We start from the raw sequence: 21,734 nt of genomic DNA, 5'->3' as shown, positions 1-21,734 counted from the left end.
CAATTTTACCCTACTGGCCTAAATAATTCAAGTTTTTATATGTATTTGACACCTCATGGAAAAAAATGAAAACATTTTTAAAGGCTTTTCACATTTTATCCATAACATTTGCATGAAAATAAAATTTCTAATTCTTTAAACTTGATTTTTTCCTGCTTATTTCCTACCTGAAGTCAAAATACTGATATCACAATTAGCTGATGTGTAAGGAAGTATCCCTGTGGCTAAGCAGCAGGACTGTGGAGCTCATAAGACTTTTCCATGCAAACACCCTTAGTAATAAGGGAAGAAAAATAAAAGATGTAAACACAGTTTACAACTAAGATGCTTTCCAAAATTTTCCAAAAGGTGTCACAACCCTGACTTATAAAACAACCATTCATGCCAATCCATACATTATACAACTTCACAGTAATAGTACATGTTTTATTTTAAACAAGCATGAATTGTAATATAGGAGAAAGCACATAGTTATCACCTATGGTATTTTAAAACAATAAAAAATACTTAATACAAACACATTTTCTGTTTATTAAGCATTTACTTATGTTACTATATTAACCTTAACTGTAATCATTAGTTCTAAATTGATATTTTTATTTTAAATTAATATTTTAATTCTGATGTAGCAATAATGCAATTTGTGACAAAAGCAATGAAAAATTAATAGTAAAGATAGCAATTCAAAGCATTAAAGTTAATGTGGTTCAGAATCCATAAGCATACCTTGCAACAAATGTATTAAGAGAAAACTAGTACTCACTTCTTTGCCAGGTGAGGGAAATTAGGTAAAGATGATGCATTCTAAGTTACATGCTATAATCTGTTATTTTCATTTTTTAATTATGTCAAACTCTGAGAAACCTTTATCTGCCTGGCACATGTACTGAATGGCTAAGCATAATATATCAAGTTTTTTATCTAATACTTAAAGGGATTTATAACTATTAAGTGCTGATGATCAACTGCTTTGTCCTACCAATTAGGTGTAGAACTAAAGGATAGCTAGATTCTCTCTTTTTTTTTTAAATGATATGACAAAAAGAAAAGGGAAGATATTTAAAAGGAGAGAAAATTTCAGGAGGAAAACAGCAGTGCAAGTAGTTCAGTATGTAATGGTTGCACATTAAAATTTACAAGTTATTTTACACAACTGTCAAGAAGTGGGAACATTTACTTTCCAAGGCATATTTCTTCACTTATTATGAAAAAATATGTGTAAAACAAGTGTTAAGAAAAATGGGTATTAAAAAAATAGTTAAAAGTAGCAATAACAAATGCCAGAACATCCAACAACTCAGCAAGAAAAATGGTTACCTTACCAAATATATGAATACGCCAATATTCTCTCAATAAATTTACTTTCAAAATACTTCTTTGAAAGAAAATTAAATTATGAAAAACAAGCCAAATAAATATTTAAAGTCTCTACAGTATGAATAGTTTAAAATTAGCTGTGATTTAAAGTACTAAAATATGCATTTCTACCTTGAACTAATATAACTATGATTTTTTTCATAACTACATACATAGCCTTTGGGGATATCTGTGTCTTCATTGTTTCCAGGGTCGTTTTCTAAGTGTTGCTTAATTTTTTCTTCTAATCCCACAGCATCTGCTCCTTGATACTGGTCGATTCGCACTTTGTTTCGAAAAAAGAGAAATGTGGGTGTTGCTGATATATTGTTGGTGGCAGCTGTTCCCTAGAATTCACAAGTTAGACAGTGTTATGAATTAAAAGAAATCCTAAAAATTATTCAGTATTCATATTACCTTCTTTATAAGTGCAAAAAGCTTAATTAGCAAGAACTAAAAACATGTATACAAAAGATTAGACTTCATTAAATGTCCCTTATTTCAACAGACAATTTAGAACTAAATATTACCTGAGATGAAGCTTGCTCCTAGGAGAAACCAAAGTTAAGAGTTTCCCATAGTCCCATAAATCATTGCTGCTCTCTCCAAACAAGGTTAAAGGCATACCCATTATTTTAGGTACTGGGAAGCACTACATGGCAGGTGGAAAGATGGTATGGTACATTAGTACCCAAATGATAGCTAGAGAGCTAGAGAAATTCCCCAACATGAAAAATGATTTACACAAGAATATGGACATATCATCAAACAAAGCTGATATCATTAAAGGGTATAAATTTGTTGTGATGCATAGTGTTAGTGATAGCATCCACATCTATAAAATCACAGGTCTATCACACTACTGAAGCATGCTCTTTTGACTAGTTGACCAGTCTGACTCTATTGACAAGTTAACTCTGTACGGAGAATCTCATTTTATAGCTAAAAATGCTACCTCATGTAGCATACTTTGGTCAAAAAGGGATATTGGAAAATAATCTGATAAAACGTAGCAATCTATATAGTCTAGAAGGAAAAGGGCTAATAATAACTAACAAAATTTATAACAGTACTTGGTATGGACTCTTTGTAGCAAGAAAACCATATCAACAAATAAAGTTTTAAAAAGATAGTCACCTTGAGATTTCATGATATCTGATGGCATACTCAAGTAAGGTGAAGATGAGTCATATTATTTGTGAAATAAAAATGAAAGGTTTGGGCAACAAAATACTTTAAAAGTTTTATCTGAGAATTAAGCTTATTAAAAATGTTACTTCTAAGACATGAAATGTTGAGGGTCAAAAACCTATAGTGACAACAAAAAGTAGACCTGGAATGAGTACTGAACAAATACAAGACTGATTTTCTTTTCATTCACCAAACCAATATCTAAAAACAAATCAAATTCTCCTATCTAGGAATGTACACAAAACATAAGAGCAACATTGGCTTTTTGTACCACCAGAAGCTATAGATCTATACTTCAGATTAAAGACTGAAATTTATTTTTAGGATTAAGGGGTCTAGCTTCTCTTCCAGAAAACCAAAACACGTCATTTTACTATTTTCAGAGAGAATTTCCCCTCAGTGTTGCTTCTTATAAATACAAATACATAAGTCACACAAGCATTTGGGCTTTTCATGTTCAATTTAGCTATTCACCTACAAATATATAGTGACTCAATGAACAACCAATCTCTTAAGGTCTTTGCTTCATAGATACACAAGAAAGTTATCAGTTCAATAAAAACAATCCTAACAGGAGACTCCTTTGATATAGCTGATGTAGCTACATATGTTCCTCAGGCTTTGCCAGATGATGTCTTAATTTTTTTTAAATATCATTGCTCTTTTGCAAATTATCATAAGAATAATTACTAACAAGTTTCAAAAACAGTCATCAGAAGAAAAGCTATAAAATTAAAAGGCAAAAACTTGATACTTCTGACTACAGTTTATGAAGACTAACTTTCTTAAATAATGTGGCTATATTTACAGGCTTTGTATTTGACTACATAATATTAGTATGTACAGTTCCATCCATTTTCAAAAGAATACATGTCATGAAAAAGTAAAGTATGAAGGATAATGAAAATATAGCTGGATAGCAAACTGATTTCCTTGAGAAACTAAAAAGATCCCAGACTTATACTTACCTGGCACTGATGTACATCCACTTCCAAAAAAACTGCCTGTGGATACTTATTGCTCAAAGCATTGAAAGCCGGCGCTATCCGTAAACATGGTCCACAACTGTTTAAAAACAAAGAAAATATATCTGACAAGAACTTATAATTTATCCAAAAGCTAAAGTAATATGAAGCGTTTCATTTACTCAAGTTATAAAAGAGAAAAAGAGACAGCATGGTGCTGTGGATAAAGTATTTTAGCTGAAGTTAGAGGACGTGCAATATCCTAGCTCTGACAATTATCAGGTAACTGGCTATGGGCAAATTGTTCTCTAACCCTGTTTTCTCATCTGGAAAATACCTGTATCACTTAACTCACAGAGATGTTGTGATGCTCAAATGAGACGGTGTATACAAAGCACTTTGCAAACTTAACAGACTATCTTAGTGCCAGACGTTATTATCTGTAAGATGTAGGTAATACATACACTTGCACAAGGTACAGTGAAGAAAACATTTTGTGAATTCTAAAGTCCACAAAATTTTAAGATATTCTCCATCCATTTTAAATAACATTTTCATTACATCTCCTTGCTATTCCAAGATTCAAACAATATCTAAATTTTCAACTTTTGCATGTTAAATTTCTGATGTATATATGATGTTAATCCTGAAATGCAACAAAAAATTTGCTGGTATCTCTATATAACTGGTTAATGTCAACATTAGCCAGCATTCGATTTGCTAATACTGCACTAAATTTTGAGAAATGAATGCTTGATAAACTTAAATACCTCCCACACATGAAATACGGAAAGCATCTGGTGATAACAATTCAGTGTACCTTGCAAATTTCTGTTTGCCATTAAAACTTTAACATTAACATGTCCCTTCTTAAAGGAGTAAAGTGCTGGGCTTGCAGTCAGAAAGACACATCTTCCTGAGTTCAAATCTGGCCTCAGATACTTACTAGCTGTGTGACCCTGGGCAAGTCACTTAACCCTGTTTACTCAGTTCTTCATCTACAAAATGAACTAGAGAAGGAAATGGTAAACCACTTCAGTATCTTTGCCAAAGAAAACCCCAAATGGGGTCACAAAGAGTCGGATATGACTGAAATGACTCAACAACAAATCTAGCTGAGGTATATTAACTAAGTAATGTTATTATTACCTCAAATTTAGACTTTCACCTCACCAATTTAGTCTTTGAAGCACAATTATAATGGTATATCCATTAAGCTTTCCCTGATCTCCCCAGACAGCTCAATTTAACAAACTGCTATTATCTACTATTTATAAGGCACCATACTAGACACTGAGGAAACAAAGAAGAAAAAATGGCAAAATTCAAGCTCAAGTAGCTTACAATCTAGGAAGAGGAACACAACACATCTACAAATGAGTGTTAACACAAGTAGATATTATAGGAGTAATGGAGAGATTGCAATACTCTAGGAAAAGCTGAGGAAGGAATGACCCTTTCAGCTGAGGATGGATGGAAGGGGGTATGGAAGGAGGGAATCACAAAGCAAGGCTTAATCATAAAGAAAGAGCTATCACCCAAGTTGAACCTTAAAGGAAGAAAAATATTTTAGCTAATGGAGATAAAAGAGGAATACATTCTAAGCATAAGAAACAGTCTGCACAAATACCAAGAAACTAGACACATCAAGGCAAAATTGGGAATAGCTAGTAGTCTAGTTCAGCTGAAACTGCTTTAAGAGGAATAAAGTAAGTCTGGAAAAGTAGATTAGAGCCAAACTGCAGAAGGCCTTAAATAACACCTAAAAAGCTCGTATTTAGGGCAGAGCCAAGATGGTATAGAAAAGGCAGTGACTCACCTGAGCTCTCCCCAAACCTCCTCTGAACAACTTTAAATAATGCCATAAAACAATTTCTGAAGCAGCAGAACCCAGAAATGAACAGGGTGAAATATCTTTCCAGCCAAAGACAACTTAGAAAGTCAGCAGGAAAGGTCTGTCACACCTGGGTAAGAGTGGAGCACAGTCCAGCGCAGGCCACCCCAGCAAACCAGGAGCAGGCCTTGAAGGAGCTACTGAATCAACAGCAGCTGCTTCTGGAGCTCTTAGTCCACAGACAGTAATGGGGTTGAACAACTGATAGGAGGAAATTATAGCGGTCTCTCTGCTGGCACTGGAGGCTGGACTGTTGCTCTGCCCATACTCAGATCTAGGTTGCAGTCCTGGGTGGCAGTCCCAGGGCAAGGAGGAGCACTGGCACAGCACAGCTTGTGGCTGCAGTGGAGCAGGGACCCTCCTCACAGTTCCAGAGCAGAAAATAGTGTTAGTGCATTCACAGACCAGAGCACAGGCCAGGAGAGTAGTAAATGCACCTCTCCTTAGATCATTTCACCTTGGAAGAACTTAAAACTTACAGGTTCCTAGAAGTATCTCTGCAAACAGCTGCACAAAACCCCTGAAGCTTGGGACAGTGCACTCTCCACCCTGGAAACAGAGCCCCTACTTTAAAAAAGAGTTAAAGGAAAGAAATAGACTGGAAAAAGGAACAAACAACAACAATAAAATATTATGGTGACAAGGAAGATCAAAACACACATTCAGAAGCAGATAAGAAAGTCAAAGTTCCAATATCCAAAGCCTTCAAGAAAAGTATGAATTGGTCTCAGGCCCATGGAAGAGCTCAAAAAGGTTTTGAAAATCAAGTAAGAGAGGCAGAAGAAAAATTAGGAAGCAAATTAAGAGTAATGCAAGAAAATCATGAAAAGTGAGTCAACAGCTGAGTAGAGGAGACAAAAAAGTACTAAAGAAAATAACACCTTAAAAAACAGACTAGGTCAAAAGGTATAAGCACAAAAAGCCAATGAAGAGAAGAATATCTTGAAAAGCAGAACTGGCCAAATGGAAAAAGAGGCACAAAAATTCCTGAAGGAAAAAAACTCCTTAAAGAGTACAATTGGGGAAATGGAAAAGGAAGTCCAAAAGCTCACTGAAAAGAAAAATAATTCCTTAAAAATTAGAATTGATGATAAATGGTCAAAGGATATGAACAGACAGTTCTCAGATGAAGAAATTAAAGCCATCTATACTCATATGAAAAAATGCTCTAAGTCACTATTGAAGAAAGAAATGCAAATCAAAACAACTCTCAGGTACCACATCACACCTGCTAGATTGGCCAACATGACAAAACAGGAAAATGATAAATGTTGGAGAAGATGTGGGAAAATTGGAACACTAATGCATTGTTGGTAGAGTTACGAAATGATCCAACCATTTTAGACAGCAATGTGGAACTATGCCCAACAGGCTCTAAAAATGTGCATACCCTTTGACCCAGCAATAGCACTTCTAGGGCTATATTCAGAGAGATCATACAAATGGGAAAAGGACCTATATGTACAAAAATATTTATAGCAGCTCTTTTTGTGGTGGCAAAGAACTGGAAATTGAGAGGATGCCCATCAATTGGGGAATGGCTGAACAAGTTGTGGTATATGAATGTAATGAAATACTATTGTGCTATAAAAAATGATGAACAGGCTGACTTCAGAAAAACCTGGAAAGATCTGTATGGTCTGATGCTGAGTGAAGCGAGCAGAACCAGGAGAACGTTGTATACAATAATAGCCACATCGTGCTATGACTAATATTAATAGACTTAATTTAACCCTTCTCAGCAATACAAGGATCTAAGACTTCTCCAAAGGCCTCATGATGGAAAACGTTCTCCACAACCAAAGAATTATAAAGTTTGAATGCAGATCAAAGCATACTATTTGCTATTTTTTTCTTCCGTAGTGTTTTGTTTCCTCTTTCTGGTGGTTCCTCCTACTGGTTCTAATTCTTACCTACAACATCACTAATGTGAAAATATGCTTAATAGGAATATATATAAGTATAGCCTACATCAGACTGCATGCCGTCTTGAAGAGGGAGGGGGAAAAAATTTAAAAATCAAAAGCTTATGGAAGTGATTGTTGATAATTCAAAATAAATTTAAAAAGTTTTTTTAATTTAAAAAAATTAGAATTGAGCTGGAAGCTAATGACTTTATGAGAAACCAAGAAACAATAAAACAAAACCAAAAGAATGAAAAAACAGAAGACAATATGAAATATCTCACTGGAAAAACAACTGACCTGGAAAAAACAGATACAGGATTGAGATAATTTAAAAATTACTGGACTACCTAAAAGCCATGATCAAAAAAAAGAGCCTAGACATCACCTTTCAAGAAATTATCAAGGAAAACTGCCCTGGTATTCTAGAACCAGAGGGCAAAATAGAAAATTGAAAGAATCCACAGATTACCTATTGAAAGGGATCCCAAAATGAAAACTCCAAGGAATGTTATAACCAGGTCAAGGAGAAAATATTGCAAGCAGCCAGAAACAATTCAAATATAATAGAGCCACATTCAGGATAACAGATTTAGCAGCTTCTACATTAAAGCATCAGAGGGCTTGGAACATATTCCAGAGGTCAAAGGAGTAAGGATTAAAACCAAGAATCATCTACCCAGCAAAACTGAGGATAATCCTTCAGATGAAAAAAATGGACATTCATATAGGTGAAGCCTATATCAGATTGCATGCCGTCTTGGGGAGGAAGAAGGGGAGGGAGAGGGAGAAAATTTAAAACTCAAAATCTTATGGAAGTGAATGTTGAAAAATAAAAATAAATTAATAAAAAAAAAAGAAAAAATAGACACTCAATGATACAGAAGACTTTGAAGCATTTTTGATGAAAAAACCTGAGCTGAATATAAAATTTGACCTTCAAATACAAGACTCAAGAAGCATAAAAGGGTAAGCAGGAAAGGGAAATCATAAGGGACTTAATAAGGTTAAACTGTTTACACTTCTACATGGGAAGACGATACTTGTAACCTATAAAAACTTTCTAGTTATTAGGGCAGTTAGTATATATAGACAGAGGGCACAGGTGTGAGTTGAATATGAAGAGATGATATCTAAAAAAAAAAATTTAGGGGTGAGAAAGAGGAATCCACTAGGAAAAAGGTAAAGGGAGGGGTAGAATGGGGTAAATTATCTCACATAAAAGAGGCAAAAAAAAGGTTTTAACAGTGTAGAGGGGAGAGGGGGGAGGTGAGAGGGAATGAGTAAACCTTACTCTAAACAGAACTGGCTGAAAGAGAGAATAATATACAAACTCAATTGGGTATAGAAATCTATCTTACCCTACAAGAAAGCAGGAGGGGAACTGGATAAGGGTGGTGGTAGGGGTTTGATAGAAGGGAACATAGATTGGGGGAGGTGGTCAGAAGCAAAATATATTTGGGAGGGACAGGATGAAAGAGAGAGAACAGAATAAATGAGGGGAGGAGGATAGAATGGAGGGAAATACATTTAGCAATCATAACTGTGAAAAAAAAATTGAAGCAAGTTGCTCTGATAAAGGCCTCGTTTCTCAAATATATAGAGTACTAAGTTAAACTGCTAAAAATAGGAACCATTCCCCAATTGATAAGTGATCAAGAGACATAAACAGTTTTCAAATTAATTAATCAAAGCTATCCATGGCCACATGAGAAGGTGCTCTAAATCATTATGGACTGGAGGAATGCAAATTGAAACAATTCTAAGGTGTTATCTCATATGTATTAGACTGGCTAATAGGACAGAAAAGGACAATGACAAATGTGGGAAAAATGAGAAATTAATGCACTGTTGGTAGAGTTGTGAACTGATCTAACCATTCTGGAAAACAATTTGGAACTATGCCCAAAGGGCTATAAACAGCGCATACCCCTTTGACGCCGCACTACTAGGTCTATATTCAAAAAGAAATAATAAAAAAAAATGGAAGGAGTAGAGGACCTATATGTAAAGCTCTTTTCTGACAGCAAGGAGTTGGAAACTGAGAGGATGCCCTTCAACTGGGGAATGGCTGAACAAACTGTACTATGTGATCGTGATAGAATACTATTGGGCTCTCCAGAAAACCTGGAAAGACTTAACATGAGCTGAAGCAAACTGAAAAGTACTGTGTACAAAGTAACAGCAATACTGTGGGATGATCATCTGTGAAGAACTTAGCTATTCTCAGCAATACAATGATCCAAGAAAACTTTGAATACTGAAAAATGCTATCTGTCCAGAGACAAAGAACTAATAGCGATTGAATATAAATTGAAGCATACTTTTTAACTCTATTTTTCCTTGAGGTTTTTTTGGTCTATGTCTTCTTTCACAATATGACTAATATGGAAATATGTTTTGCATGACTACAATACATGCATAACCTACAATGAATTGTTTGCCTTCTCAATGAGGGGTTTGGGGACTGAGGAAGGGAAAGAATTTGGAACTCAAAGTTTTAAAAACAAATGTTAAAAATTGTGTTTACATATAAGTGGGGGAAAATAAAATATCAAATAAATTTTTAAAAAATAAACAGCCTGGGGCAGCTAGGTGGTGCAGTGAATAGAGCACCAGCCTGTAATTGTAGAGAGCAATGGAAAGATGAATCTTTGATGCAAGTAGGCCACAGCATACTGCAACAATGACTTGCAAATAAGATACAATGTAAAAGACAACAAGGACATGTATGCTTAGACAACAAGGTAAAGTAATTAGTTATATTCAACTAGGAACAGCAGAAGGGCAGAGAGCTGTACTATGAAATGTTAAAACATCTAGATGAAGGCCTCCAGAACCAAGTCCTCCATAAAACAACTATATGTGACGTGGATAAGATACAGATCAAAATTTTTGGATGAGCTGCAATCAGTTCTATTAAAGGGAATATCAACAAGATCATGAATCCATCAAAGTCATATATTTAATGATACTGTATATAAGAAATTATGAAGAGGATGATGTGGGGTACAAATGTCCAATCTACAAAAAAGAAACCGAGGCAGAGCTCCAAGCCAATAGCACTTTATTAAAGGGTCCATGCCCCCTCTTCCCCATGATATGAGATGCCCCTAGGGCCCCGGGCCTTAGTTTTATAGTGCCTAGTATCAAGAGACACCAAAGAGGCAAGTAAAACACAGAGTCTTATTGGTTGATAGATCTTGATTTTGACACACCAGGAGGGCCAGAAATCAGCATAAGGGGTCACAGAATGGACAACAAAGTGTTCATAAGATTGGCCCCTCTTCATGTTGTGCAAGAGAAGAACAAAAATAAGTTAGGGGACTTTCCATATCACTTCAAGACATCCCACCCATAACGAACATGGTCAAGGTGATTAACCAAAAGGGTAGAGGTCCCCTAGTCAGCATTCCTGTGGTTAGGCAAGTGAACCTTAGAACTTTTACAACAGGTTATTGAACAGTAAATTTATAGCTTGTAGTTTAAAGTTAGGGGCCTAATATAAGAATCTGTCTTTTCTGATTATCCTAAATATATGTAAAATATATATCAATTTATATAATTCCTATACTAATATTAGTTGACTAGACTGACTATATGTACATTAATATATAAGCATATCACTATAATCACTACCCCTAATGGAATCACACTAAACTAATTTAATACTGACTAGGGTAAAATAAGGATACAATAAGTCATTCCTCTCAATGGTTTAGAAAACTTTGAGCAAACTTATATGAACTGATGCAAAATAAAGTGAGAGGAACCAGAAAAACAATTTATACAATAACAATATGGTAAGGAAAACTTTGAAAGTTTGAAAGAAACAAACTCTGAAGGCTAAGGAATTCTGATCAACATAATGGAACCAACCACAGTTCCAGAGAACTCATGAGAAACATGTTACCTACCTCCAGAAAGAGCGATGATGGATCCAGTGTAGACTAAAGAATTTTTTTTTGACATGGCCAATGTGTGAATATGTTTGCTTGACTAGACACTATTTGCAATGAGTTTTGGTTTTTTTTGCTTTCTCAATGGAGGTGGAGGGGAATTTGGGACTGAAAATAAAATTGAATTTAAAATTTTTTTTAAAAGGAGTTAAAAGTAGCATGTTTACTAATAATGGCAGGTAAGGCTAAATTATTGGTCCTAAAGTAAGAAGGTTTCCTGTATAAATATACAATAGTGCACTGAAAAGAGCCCCTAGATTCAAATCTTAGCTCCTTAATTTTCTATGCAACCTTGGACACATTACATAAATTCTTCAAGCCTATTTACTTTGTCTTGTACATGTTTTGCTTTTACCTTACACACATTTATAGATTACTCCCCTTGCCTAAGGTCTCCTGTAACAAAGTGTAACAGTTAACTTCAACTAATTACAGTGACCTCATCTGATAATGCAAGCAACATTTGTCTGAAGCAACCCCACACACACCCCTACTTAAAATTAAAAAAAAAAAAACAAAAAACAGGGATTTCTCTCTCTCTTTCCAATCTCCCACCTTCTTGGGGGGGAAAAACACACAGAAAAATATATTTCTTGTAAACATGTATAGTCAAGAAAAATAAAATCCCTTATTGTCTGTATACAAAAATATCTTATTCTACAATGTAAATCCATCACTTATGTCTCTAGAATAGAAAGCATTCTTTGTCACTGGTCATCTGGAATCATAAATGGGCACTGTACTGATTATAGTTCTTACAGCTTTCAAAGTTGTTTGTCTTCACAGTTGTTAAATTATTACAGGAACTTATATTAACTGTTCTCCTAGTTCTGCTCATTTCACTGATCAGTAACAATAGTCCTCAGAATTTTTTATTTATATGATGTTAGAGTATAAATTGTTCTTCTGGTTCTGCTTACTTCACTCTGCAGCATTTTCTTTAAGTCTTTCCATATCTCCTTGAAATCATCTATTTCCTCATTTGCTACAGCATGATAAATAGTATTCCATCACATTCATATACAAATGCCTCAATGACTATACATCCTCCAGTTTTAAAGATCCTTTTCGTCTTTGATTTCCTTGATAGCAGTGATATAGCTGGATCAAAAGGCACACTGTTTAGTACCTTTTGTGTATAATTCCAACCTGTTTCTCAGAACGGTTGTACCCATACACAGATCCGACAACAGTGCAACGATGTGCCTGTTTTCTCACAGCTCTTCCAACATTTACCATTTTCCTTAAATGTCATCTTTGCCCTTCAGATGAATGTGAGGTAAAGCAAGAATAATTCCAATTTTCTAATTAATAGCTATTTGGAGCATATTTCATATGACTATACATAGCCTAAGTATCTTCCCTTGAGAACTGTATATTCATTTCCTTAAGATCATTTATCACTTCATCCCCAACATGGAAAAAAACATGGTCCTAAGAAGTTCATACTCTAATGGGGCAGACAACATGTAAATGACTATGCATATATAAGGTATATACAGTGTAAATGGAAGGTAATCTCAGAGAGAAGGCACTGGGGGAGAATGGGGGTAAAGGGGTAGGGGATTGGGAAAAGGTATTCCTTGTACGGTAGGTTTTCAGCTAAGTCTTAAAGGTTAGGGAAACCCAAAGGCAGAGGTGAGGAGATCAGTGAAAATGCACTGAGTCAGAAGACATCCTATAACAAACAGCCAGTGGTCTAGTGTAGCTGGAACAAACAGCCAGTGGTCTAGTGTAGCTGGAAATTACCCAACACAAATACTTTCTGTTCAAAAATTCCATCTTTCAAATGGTCAAAGAATTGAAACAGGCAGTTTTCAGAGGGAGAAATTAAAGCTATCTATAGCATAGTCATATGAAAAAATGCTCTAAATCACTATTAATTAGAGAAATGCAAATTAAAACAACTCTGAGGTACCCCATCACACCTATCAGATTGGCTAACATGACAAAACAAGAAAATGATAAATGTTGAAGATGTGGGGAAATTGGGACACTAATGCATTATTGGTAGAGTTGTGAACTGATCCAACCATTCTGGAGAGCAATTTAGGGCTATAAAACTCTGCATATCCTTTGATGCAGCAATATTACTACTAGAGCTGTATCCCAAAGAGATCATAAAAATGGGTAAAGGACCCACATGGACATAAATACTTATAGAAGCTCTTTTGTGGTGGCCAAGAATTGGAAATTGTGTGGATGCCCATCAATTGGGAAATGGCTGAACAAGTTGTGGTATATGAATGTAATAGAATACTACTATTTCATAAGAAATGAGCAAGTAGAACCCTGAAAAACCTGGAAAGACTTGCATGAACTGATGTTGAGGGAATTGAGCAGAACAAGGAAAATATTGTACACAGCAACAGCAACATTGTGCGATGACCAACTTTGATCGACTTAGCTCTTCTCAGCAATGCAATGATTTAAGACAATTCCAAAAAGACTCATGACGGAAAATGCTATCCACATCCAGAAAAAGAACTATGGAGTTTGAATGTATAGCAAAGCATACTATTTTTCCTTATTTTCTTTTGGTTTTTTTCTTCCTCATGGTTTTTCCCTTTGGTTCTAATTCTTCTTTACAACATGACTAATACGGATATATGTTTAATATGACTGCACATATTTGGTCTATATTAGATTGCACACCATCTGGGGGAGGTAGGCAGGGAAGGAGGGGGAGAAAATTTAAAACTCAAAAACTCAAAAGCTTATAAAAGTGAAATGTTGAATTCTAAAAACAAATAAATATTTAACAAAACAAAAAAAGGACCATCTTTTTTTATACCAATTTACTCCAGCTGATACTTTAGAGGGACAAATCATGGAATAAATATCACAGTCTAAGAAGAATAAAAATTTTCATTTTCATAGGGATAAGGACTGGGGCTCTGATTACGAGTATACGAAATGCCTGTTCCCAGTACAGGTCAGCACCTTCTCTATATCTTACATATTCTTAGAGACAGTGAGTGGCTCTATGAGCCTGAGTAAATCATTTAACCTCTCTGTATCCCAGATAACTCTTTCACACTATTACTTAACAGATTATCAAATATTCTACATTAGGAGGAGGAAAACTAGGCTGCTCCCTAAACCAAATGGAAAAAAAGGCATAAAGAAAAGGAACAACAAAAAGTATATTACCACAACTAGTCTGCTCTGTGTGTGTGTGTGTGTGTGTGTGTGTGTGTGTGTGTGTGGTTTGTATATGAGAGAGATATGGAGAGAGACAAAGACAGAGACAGAAATGCAAAGAGAAATAGAGAGATAGAGACAAAGACAGAAACAGAGAGACACTGAGTCACAGAATGCCAGATAGATAGAGGTTGGTGTAGAGAGCCAAGCCAAAATTACAAAGACCTGATGAAGAAACTGAGGCCCTGGCAGTGGCTTGCTCAAGTGAACAAAGAATAAGCAACTATACCCAAGCCGCACCCCTGACCCTTAATCTTACACAGCTAAGACTATAACTAACTGGCTTTCTCTGTCTGTCTATCACACACAACACTCATTTCATCTCCATGCCTTTGCACTTGTTATCTCTCGTACCTGATGTGCACCCCCCCACCCATGCCTCATAAAATCCCCCTCTTCCTTAAATGAAGGTCAAATATCACCATTTACATGAAGACTTTCCTGATTCCCCCTAACGCTAGGGCCCTCAACTCACTCCCTTTGACTTTATGACAGAATGTAAGCTTTTTCAGAAAGGAAGTTGTTTTATTCTTCGAATTTATAATCCCCAGCACCATAGCACTGTCTGGTGCTTAATAATTGCTCCTTGATTTTAATGTAGTAGTGAGGGACTTCATTTATACAGACTAGTGAGCCCTCAGCCAAAGGATGAACAGCTAATATTTTTTCAGATTGCCTTAGTAATAGTCAAGAAGTGGAAGGATCAACAAGGGGAACTATCTGCAGTGTCAAACTCAAACAGAAAGGGATTCCTGGGGCTGCACGTTGACTTAGAAAACCCTAAGTTAACACTATCTGTGTTGAATTGTATTTTTCTTTTGTTAAACATTTCCTAATTACATTTTAATCAGGTTCTGCCTGTACTTGGGAGTTCTGCAGTGTGTGCCCTCAGCCTTGAGTTTGAGTTCTCTAGTGTTTATGACCTCCTCAAACATTATACCTGCTGCCTCTGAGCCTCTTTCCAAGCAGTTACCCAGACCTCAAACGCTCTACCTCATCTCTACCTTTCAGAATCTCTTCAAGGTTCAGTTTTAAGGCCATCTCCAGATTTCCTGATTCTCCCAGTTATCCTATGCTCTCCTTCACTCCACCTCCAAACATTTTTGTAAATACTGGACTTCTTTATTTGTGTACCTGTGGAATGTAAGATCTTTGAAGGCAGAGACTGCTTCCTTTTTGCCTTTGTAGCCTCACAGTAAAACTTAATGATTACTGAATTGCTGAGGTGAATTTTTCTGCTTGGCCCCACATGGCAGCAATAGGAATGACAGGTGAAAGCTGCAGAGGCAGGTTTCTATATAAGGAAAAACTAATACTTAGTACTAATACTATCTAAATGTAAAATGAGTTGTTGCAAGAGGACATCAGTTTCCCCTCATTTTAAATGAAGGATGAATTGCTCGAAAGAGGGAGAGGGATTTTTACTATTGCAAAGTGACAGGCTGGGCCAGATGACTGTTAAAAGTTTCAAAGCTTTTAACACAGAATCACAAAACCTCCAAATCTGACATTTTGTAATTCTATATTAAAAGTATTCAAACAATTATCTCTAATGATGTTTATGAATATCATCAAGGACTTCCTACTAAGTAGATTTCTGAACTAAAAATATCAAATTTGTCTTTAATCTGAATTTTCAGAAAAGACTTAAATTATCCCATGCACCAAAGCAAACAAGGCAGTAAAGGACATTGGAACAATGTAATGCTATTGAATTCAATAGTCAATATATACAATATTCAATTTAAACAATTTAACTGCCTACGGGCAACAAGCATTGCGCAACACTGAGAATACAGATACATTTTTTTAAAAGTTTCTTCCTTCAAAATGCCTATATTCTACTGGACGCATTTCAAAACCCTATGGCCCAAGATTTCTATTGAATATTCTCTAAGTAGAAGAATATTTTCTGTAATCAAAAAGCATTTACTGACCACCTATCATTTCCCTTTTCCCTTACTAGGCAAAAATGAAGAAGAATCACAGATTTACAAGAGGAATTTTTAGGTTCAAATCCCATAAATAGTTGTCAAAATATTTTTTTATAAAACAAGTCCACATCAGAGTTTAAGAGCCTCTGCTTGGAGACCATGGGGCCCAACACTCTCATTTTAAAGATTAGGAAACTGGGGATCCAGGAGATTAAATGACTTCCCCCAAGGTCTCACAGTGACAAAGATGGGATTTGAACCAAGGTCCTCTTTCTCTAGAGACAGTACACTTTCCACTGTATTCTCCTCATGAACTGGGGAAGAATTTAGTGCATCCATGAAACAAAAAAATTAGTTCCTTTTTAAAAAATAACACTCTCACTTCTGTTTTAGCCAAAGGTTATAAAAATCAGTTCTCTTAAATATGCAGTTACTACATCCTAGAATTTCAGTTTTATGGAATACTGCAAGAAACCTGATGAAGTTATGTTGCTGGAAAACTCAGTTATCACATGTGGTTACTGTTCTTGAAGCAATGTGTATGAACTTCAATTCTTGCTTTATTAATGCTTTAAGGATAAAATTCCACCGCAGCCAACTTGACACTCAATTTATAGTTTGCTGCTGGCTCTGCCACCCAGATGTAGGGGGCAGAAGGCTCTACTTCAACTTTACTTATCCCCCAGCTTCCTTCAAAAGCTGTCTCCCCTCCAAAACGCACTACCACTAGATACCTATTTCCTGTTTTAACAGAACTGAATGCGAAAATGGTGTTTAATATAAAGTTTACTTCAATTTTGTTAGGAAACCTTCCAACTGACGGTATTTGTTATACAAGATCATGGATTTAGAGCCAGAAGGGACCTAAAAGATTTAATCAGTCCATTTAGTATACTTATGTGTGTAGAAAGTCACTAACTCTACATTAAACAATTCAGAGAACAAACAACTTGATGTGGGGGTGAAAAAAAACCGACAAATTCTTTGACTAAAATAATATCCTTATTCCCTAAAAAAAGTTTCCTTGTTAAATATCCTCCACTCCCTACTCCTGTTAAAGATCCTCCAATTCCTACTCCTGTTTTAGCTACGGGTTCTGAAAAAATCAGTCCTCTTAGAAATATAGATACCTTATGCTAGAATTTGAATCTTATGCAATAAGATCTAAATATCCTAATATCCTAGGATTCACTAGTTTCAACACTTGTGAAACAATTACATCACTAATTTACTTTTCCTTAGGTAGCTCTCCCTTCTGAGCACATAGTCGAAAACTAGGGCTATTCAGGAGCCTAGAAAAAAAGATCAACACTATATATGCCGATTTTACAGTATGCAAACACACACACAACTTGGTAAAACTTACGGTAAATAACGCACACAAGGTCAATAAATAAATATACCATCAAGGATAACTGCCCTAAATCTTTTGTTGTTGCTGTTGTTGTTCGTGCCTCAGACTCTTTGGAGAGTTTAGTGAAGTCTGTGAACTCCTTCCCGGGATGTTTCAAATAATGTTCATAAATAAAATATATCCTCAAGAAAACTCCCAAATACCCAGAATCTTTTTTTTTGTGGGTCATGGAGTTTACTTAAGCCTATGAATCCCTTCCCAGGATGTTTTCAAATATTACGAAGAGGGTCAGTTATACTGCAATTAAATTATCAAAATATGTATTTAAAAATATACCAAGTTTGGACACCCCTGGACCCAAGCCCGGACCTAAACCCCTGCGGGCGACTACGCGGCTACCCCAGGCCGGGCGAAGGGGAGCGGGAGGAGAGCCGGGCACGCCCGAGGAGCGCGGCCTCGGGCGCAGGGCAGCCCCGGCTGACAGCCGGCCTGGCCCTGGGGAGCAGGGGCCCCGACCGGGGCCGCCGCGGAGCTCCCGAGCACCGACAGTCGTGGCTCCGGGGGGACAACTCAGGGCCCCGGGGCGAGGGCCTGAGGCCTAGCGGGAGGCCCGAGACCCGGGAGCGGGGCCGCGGCCTCACCCTCTCATGGTGAACTTGACCACGGCGAGTCTGGAGCCCGCGCCGCTCAGCTCCGGCTGGAAATCCGGGTCGGCCCCGACCACCTTCACTCCCACCATGGTCGCGGGAGGGGCCTGCAGGGAGCCGAGGCCGCGGCACCACCGCTTCGGGACCGAAGAGGGAGGACGCCCAGGGGAAGCGGGGACGGAGACGCGCTGACGCCGCAGCGGGTTCTCTTCACTGCGCCCGACGTGCCGAGTCACGCCAGGGACGGAGTGGGGCCGGCGGCTTGGGGAGGAGGGCGGGGGGGCGGGGAGAGGCGAGGAAAAGAAAGCGTGGGAGCACCCAGCAGCCACTGCGCGGGACAGAAGACTTCACTCCACCTCTCCTCGTCCCCTCCTCGCGCTCGGGTAGGCGCGACCTGCCGCGCGTCGCGGAATACGCGCCCGCTCTCTGTGCGTCATTTCCGCGCTGCCCTCCGACTGCGATCCAGAAAGGAAAGCGCCTTTCTCTACCTGCAGTAGTTACGTCCTTGCCCTCAAACTCCCCGCCTACAGGATGTTGAGCTGCGTGTTCTTTGCACTTTACTGTTAGTACTGATTTGGAGGTGGGCGAGTCACGTGAGCTTGACTTGTGCTAAAGGTCGTTGTGTGACTCTAATGAGAGATCGATGCCCAAGTCTAGTGACTAAGTGTTTATATGCTGTACGTCACGCACTAGTTAGACAAGCCTTTCAGTTTTAATTTCCTTATCTATGAAATGGGGATAACAAAAACAACAACAAACAACCAAGTTAAGGGCTGCCAGGTGAAGCAGTTGATAGAGCGCTGGGCATAGAGTTAAGGAAGACCTAAGTTCAAATCCACCCTCAAACAGTTACTAGATGTGTGACCCTGGGCAAGTCACTTAACTCTGCCTCAGTTTCTTCATCTGTAAAATAAGCTGGAGAAGGAAGTGGCAAGCCACTGCAGCATCTTTGCCAAAAAAACCCAAAATGGGGGCACAAAGAGATCACAGAAGGAATTGAACAATAAACCAGGTTGCTGTGAGGAACAAATACACAGTATATGTAAAGTGCCTTGCTAACTTCAAAGTGCCATGTACAAATTGTCATTATTAATTATTAATGTGATCCCTCCTTACCTTCACCTCTTAGAGTCCCTATCTTCCTTTAAAAAGTAGCTCAGAGTCTTACACTAAAATAATATCTTTACCATAAAATCAGTCACTTTGAATTAGACATCCAAAGTGTCTCAAACTCAGAAGGTTCAAAACAGAACTCATTTTCTTTCCCCTAAAGCCTGTCCCTCTTCTGAACTTACCTAATACTATCCAGGACATCACCATCCTTCCAATGACCCTGGTTCAAAGCCTTAGTGTCATCATCAACTCTTCACTCTTACCCCATGTATCTATTCAATTGCTTTGTCTTCTTTCTCCTATCATTAATGAAGAGGTATTACTAGCTGCTTTATTGCTACACTTTAAAGGATCATGAGACCTTTCCATTTGACTTGCAGCCAAAGTGGAATGTTAGGGGATTGGGGGAAGAGCAGTGAGTCTGCAGGCTGGATGTTGAAATGTTGCAGATGGATGGGATGTGAAACATGGTCTGGTTGGGGGCCAGGTAAATATAATGAAATAAATTGGTGAGCTGGTACTAACCAGTAGAGTTTGTACTCACTTAGCCCTAGGGTGGTAGTTTCAAAACTGAGTAAATTAGCTCCCCTAAGACATTGTAGAAGTCTAGTCTGGAGAATCCAGTTCCAGGTGGAGAGAAGTAGATTAGGGTCAGGACAGATGGCAAAATGGCCAAGGTGGGCAATTGTATGGGATGGGAAGCATAGGCTGGTTAGGTCTTAGGGCAGTTCCAAAACTGAGTCGATTAGTTGTCCCCGGATAAGGATAAGAGCAGAGAAGGTAGATGACAGGAATAACCCTGGATCAGGTTAGAGGGTTTACAATGTGTGAATGATGGAAAGGCATATTGCAAAGGGAAAAGGAGGAGTTTCCTATTACAGACAGTTCCCTCTTACAGACCTCGTTCTCCCCTCGAGGGGGTATTTGTGCTCCCAACCCCTCAGCAACCTTGAGCCCCATAGCCAGAGCAGCTTCAGTGCCTGGGCTTTCCCCCATCCCCTAAGTCTGAGCCACTTCAGTGTCTGGAACAGAAGACCACTGTCACAGGGCAGCAATGTTCTGCCCCTACTAGGAGTTGGAGCCAGACCCCTGGCTGGATCAGTATATGCCCACCAAGGAGAAGAATCTGCATAATGTGAATTTATGTAAAGCAAGAAGTGCCGGTAGTTTATTATTATCCAGCTCCTCCTCACCTCTCCCTCTCCAAACAATATGCAAACTTCCAAACTCTCCCCCTTCTATGCCAACCATATAAGGTATCTGGGGCTGTTAACCAATCTGGACACCCTGGACAGGATAACATCCCTTCCCTCCCCCATTGTACTTGTTGTCATGCCCCTGCTCCTCAGCTAGCCCTAGGATCTGGAGCAGTGGCCTGGGAGTGAGAACCCCACTCCAGCCTTTTGTTTTTAGGAAACAGAGTGAGTCACACAGGGTGAACAGTCATGGATGATTTGCAGACTCATCCCTCTTTTAAACATACCTATTTCTGAGTACATCACCATCCCTCCAGTTACCCAGGTTTGCAACTTCAGCATCATCCTCAACTCCTCATGCTTACTCACCCGCAGCCCTGTCTTCCTTCTTCTACATTATCTCTTGAATCTCTCCCCTTCTCTCTGTTCCCACAGCTTCTACCCTAGTTTCATCCCTCAGCAGCAAATTGCTTAAAAGCAGGGACTGTTATACTTTTCTATTTGTATCCTAGGGCTTTGCACATAGTAAATACTTAATAAATATTCATTCATTCCACACATAACTACCACCCTAGCATCACCTCACCTGTTCAGTCTCCCTACCTCAAGCCTCTCCCTTCTCCAATCTATCCTCCACACAGTGCCAAAATGATTTTCCTTAAGTGCAGGTCTAACCATGTCACGACACACACACATACTCACACACAAACACACACTCAATAAATTCATCTGGATCATTAAAAAGATTCCTAATTGGTCACCCTACTTCAAGTGTTTCACCTTTCCAATCCACAACATTCTTCTGCTCATTACACTTCAGTGGCTCCCTATACAGTATAAAATAATATCTTTCCTGTTTACCATAAAATCAGTCACTTTGAATTAAACAACCTATAAGTATCTCAAACTCAGAAGGTTCAAAACAGAGCTCATTATCTTTTCCCACAAGCCCACCCCTCTTCTGAACTTCAATAATACTATCCAGGGTAGCACCATCCTTCCTATGACCCTGGTCAT

General features: G+C 38.0%; 1 protein-coding gene across 7 annotated transcripts in view; it reads right to left on the bottom strand.

Annotated features, from left to right (window-relative positions):
• Window positions 1-18,681, bottom strand: part of TXNL1 (thioredoxin like 1) — a 44,739-nt gene extending 26,058 nt beyond the window's left edge. For 6 of the 7 annotated variants that reach the window (XM_078153249.1, XM_078153248.1, XM_078153250.1 and 3 more), the window contains exons 1-3: window positions 18,403-18,681; window positions 3,516-3,612; window positions 1,530-1,703 (exon numbers count right to left, since the gene is read on the bottom strand). In XM_078153249.1, the coding sequence (XP_078009375.1) occupies window positions 1,530-1,703; window positions 3,516-3,612; window positions 18,403-18,500 (369 nt within the window). In that variant the 5' untranslated portion in view covers window positions 18,501-18,681. The remainder of the gene's footprint in view (window positions 1-1,529; window positions 1,704-3,515; window positions 3,613-18,402) is intronic. The other variant, XM_020994594.2, reaches the window with a different exon arrangement.
• Between the last annotated feature and the right edge of the window lie 3,053 nt (window positions 18,682-21,734).

Source organism: Phascolarctos cinereus, unplaced genomic scaffold (genome assembly GCF_003287225.1).
Source record: "Phascolarctos cinereus isolate Bilbo 61053 unplaced genomic scaffold, phaCin_HiC Scaffold_4;HRSCAF=312, whole genome shotgun sequence".
Lineage (NCBI taxonomy): Eukaryota > Metazoa > Chordata > Mammalia > Diprotodontia > Phascolarctidae > Phascolarctos > Phascolarctos cinereus.
This window is presented reverse-complemented; position numbering and strand designations above follow the sequence as displayed.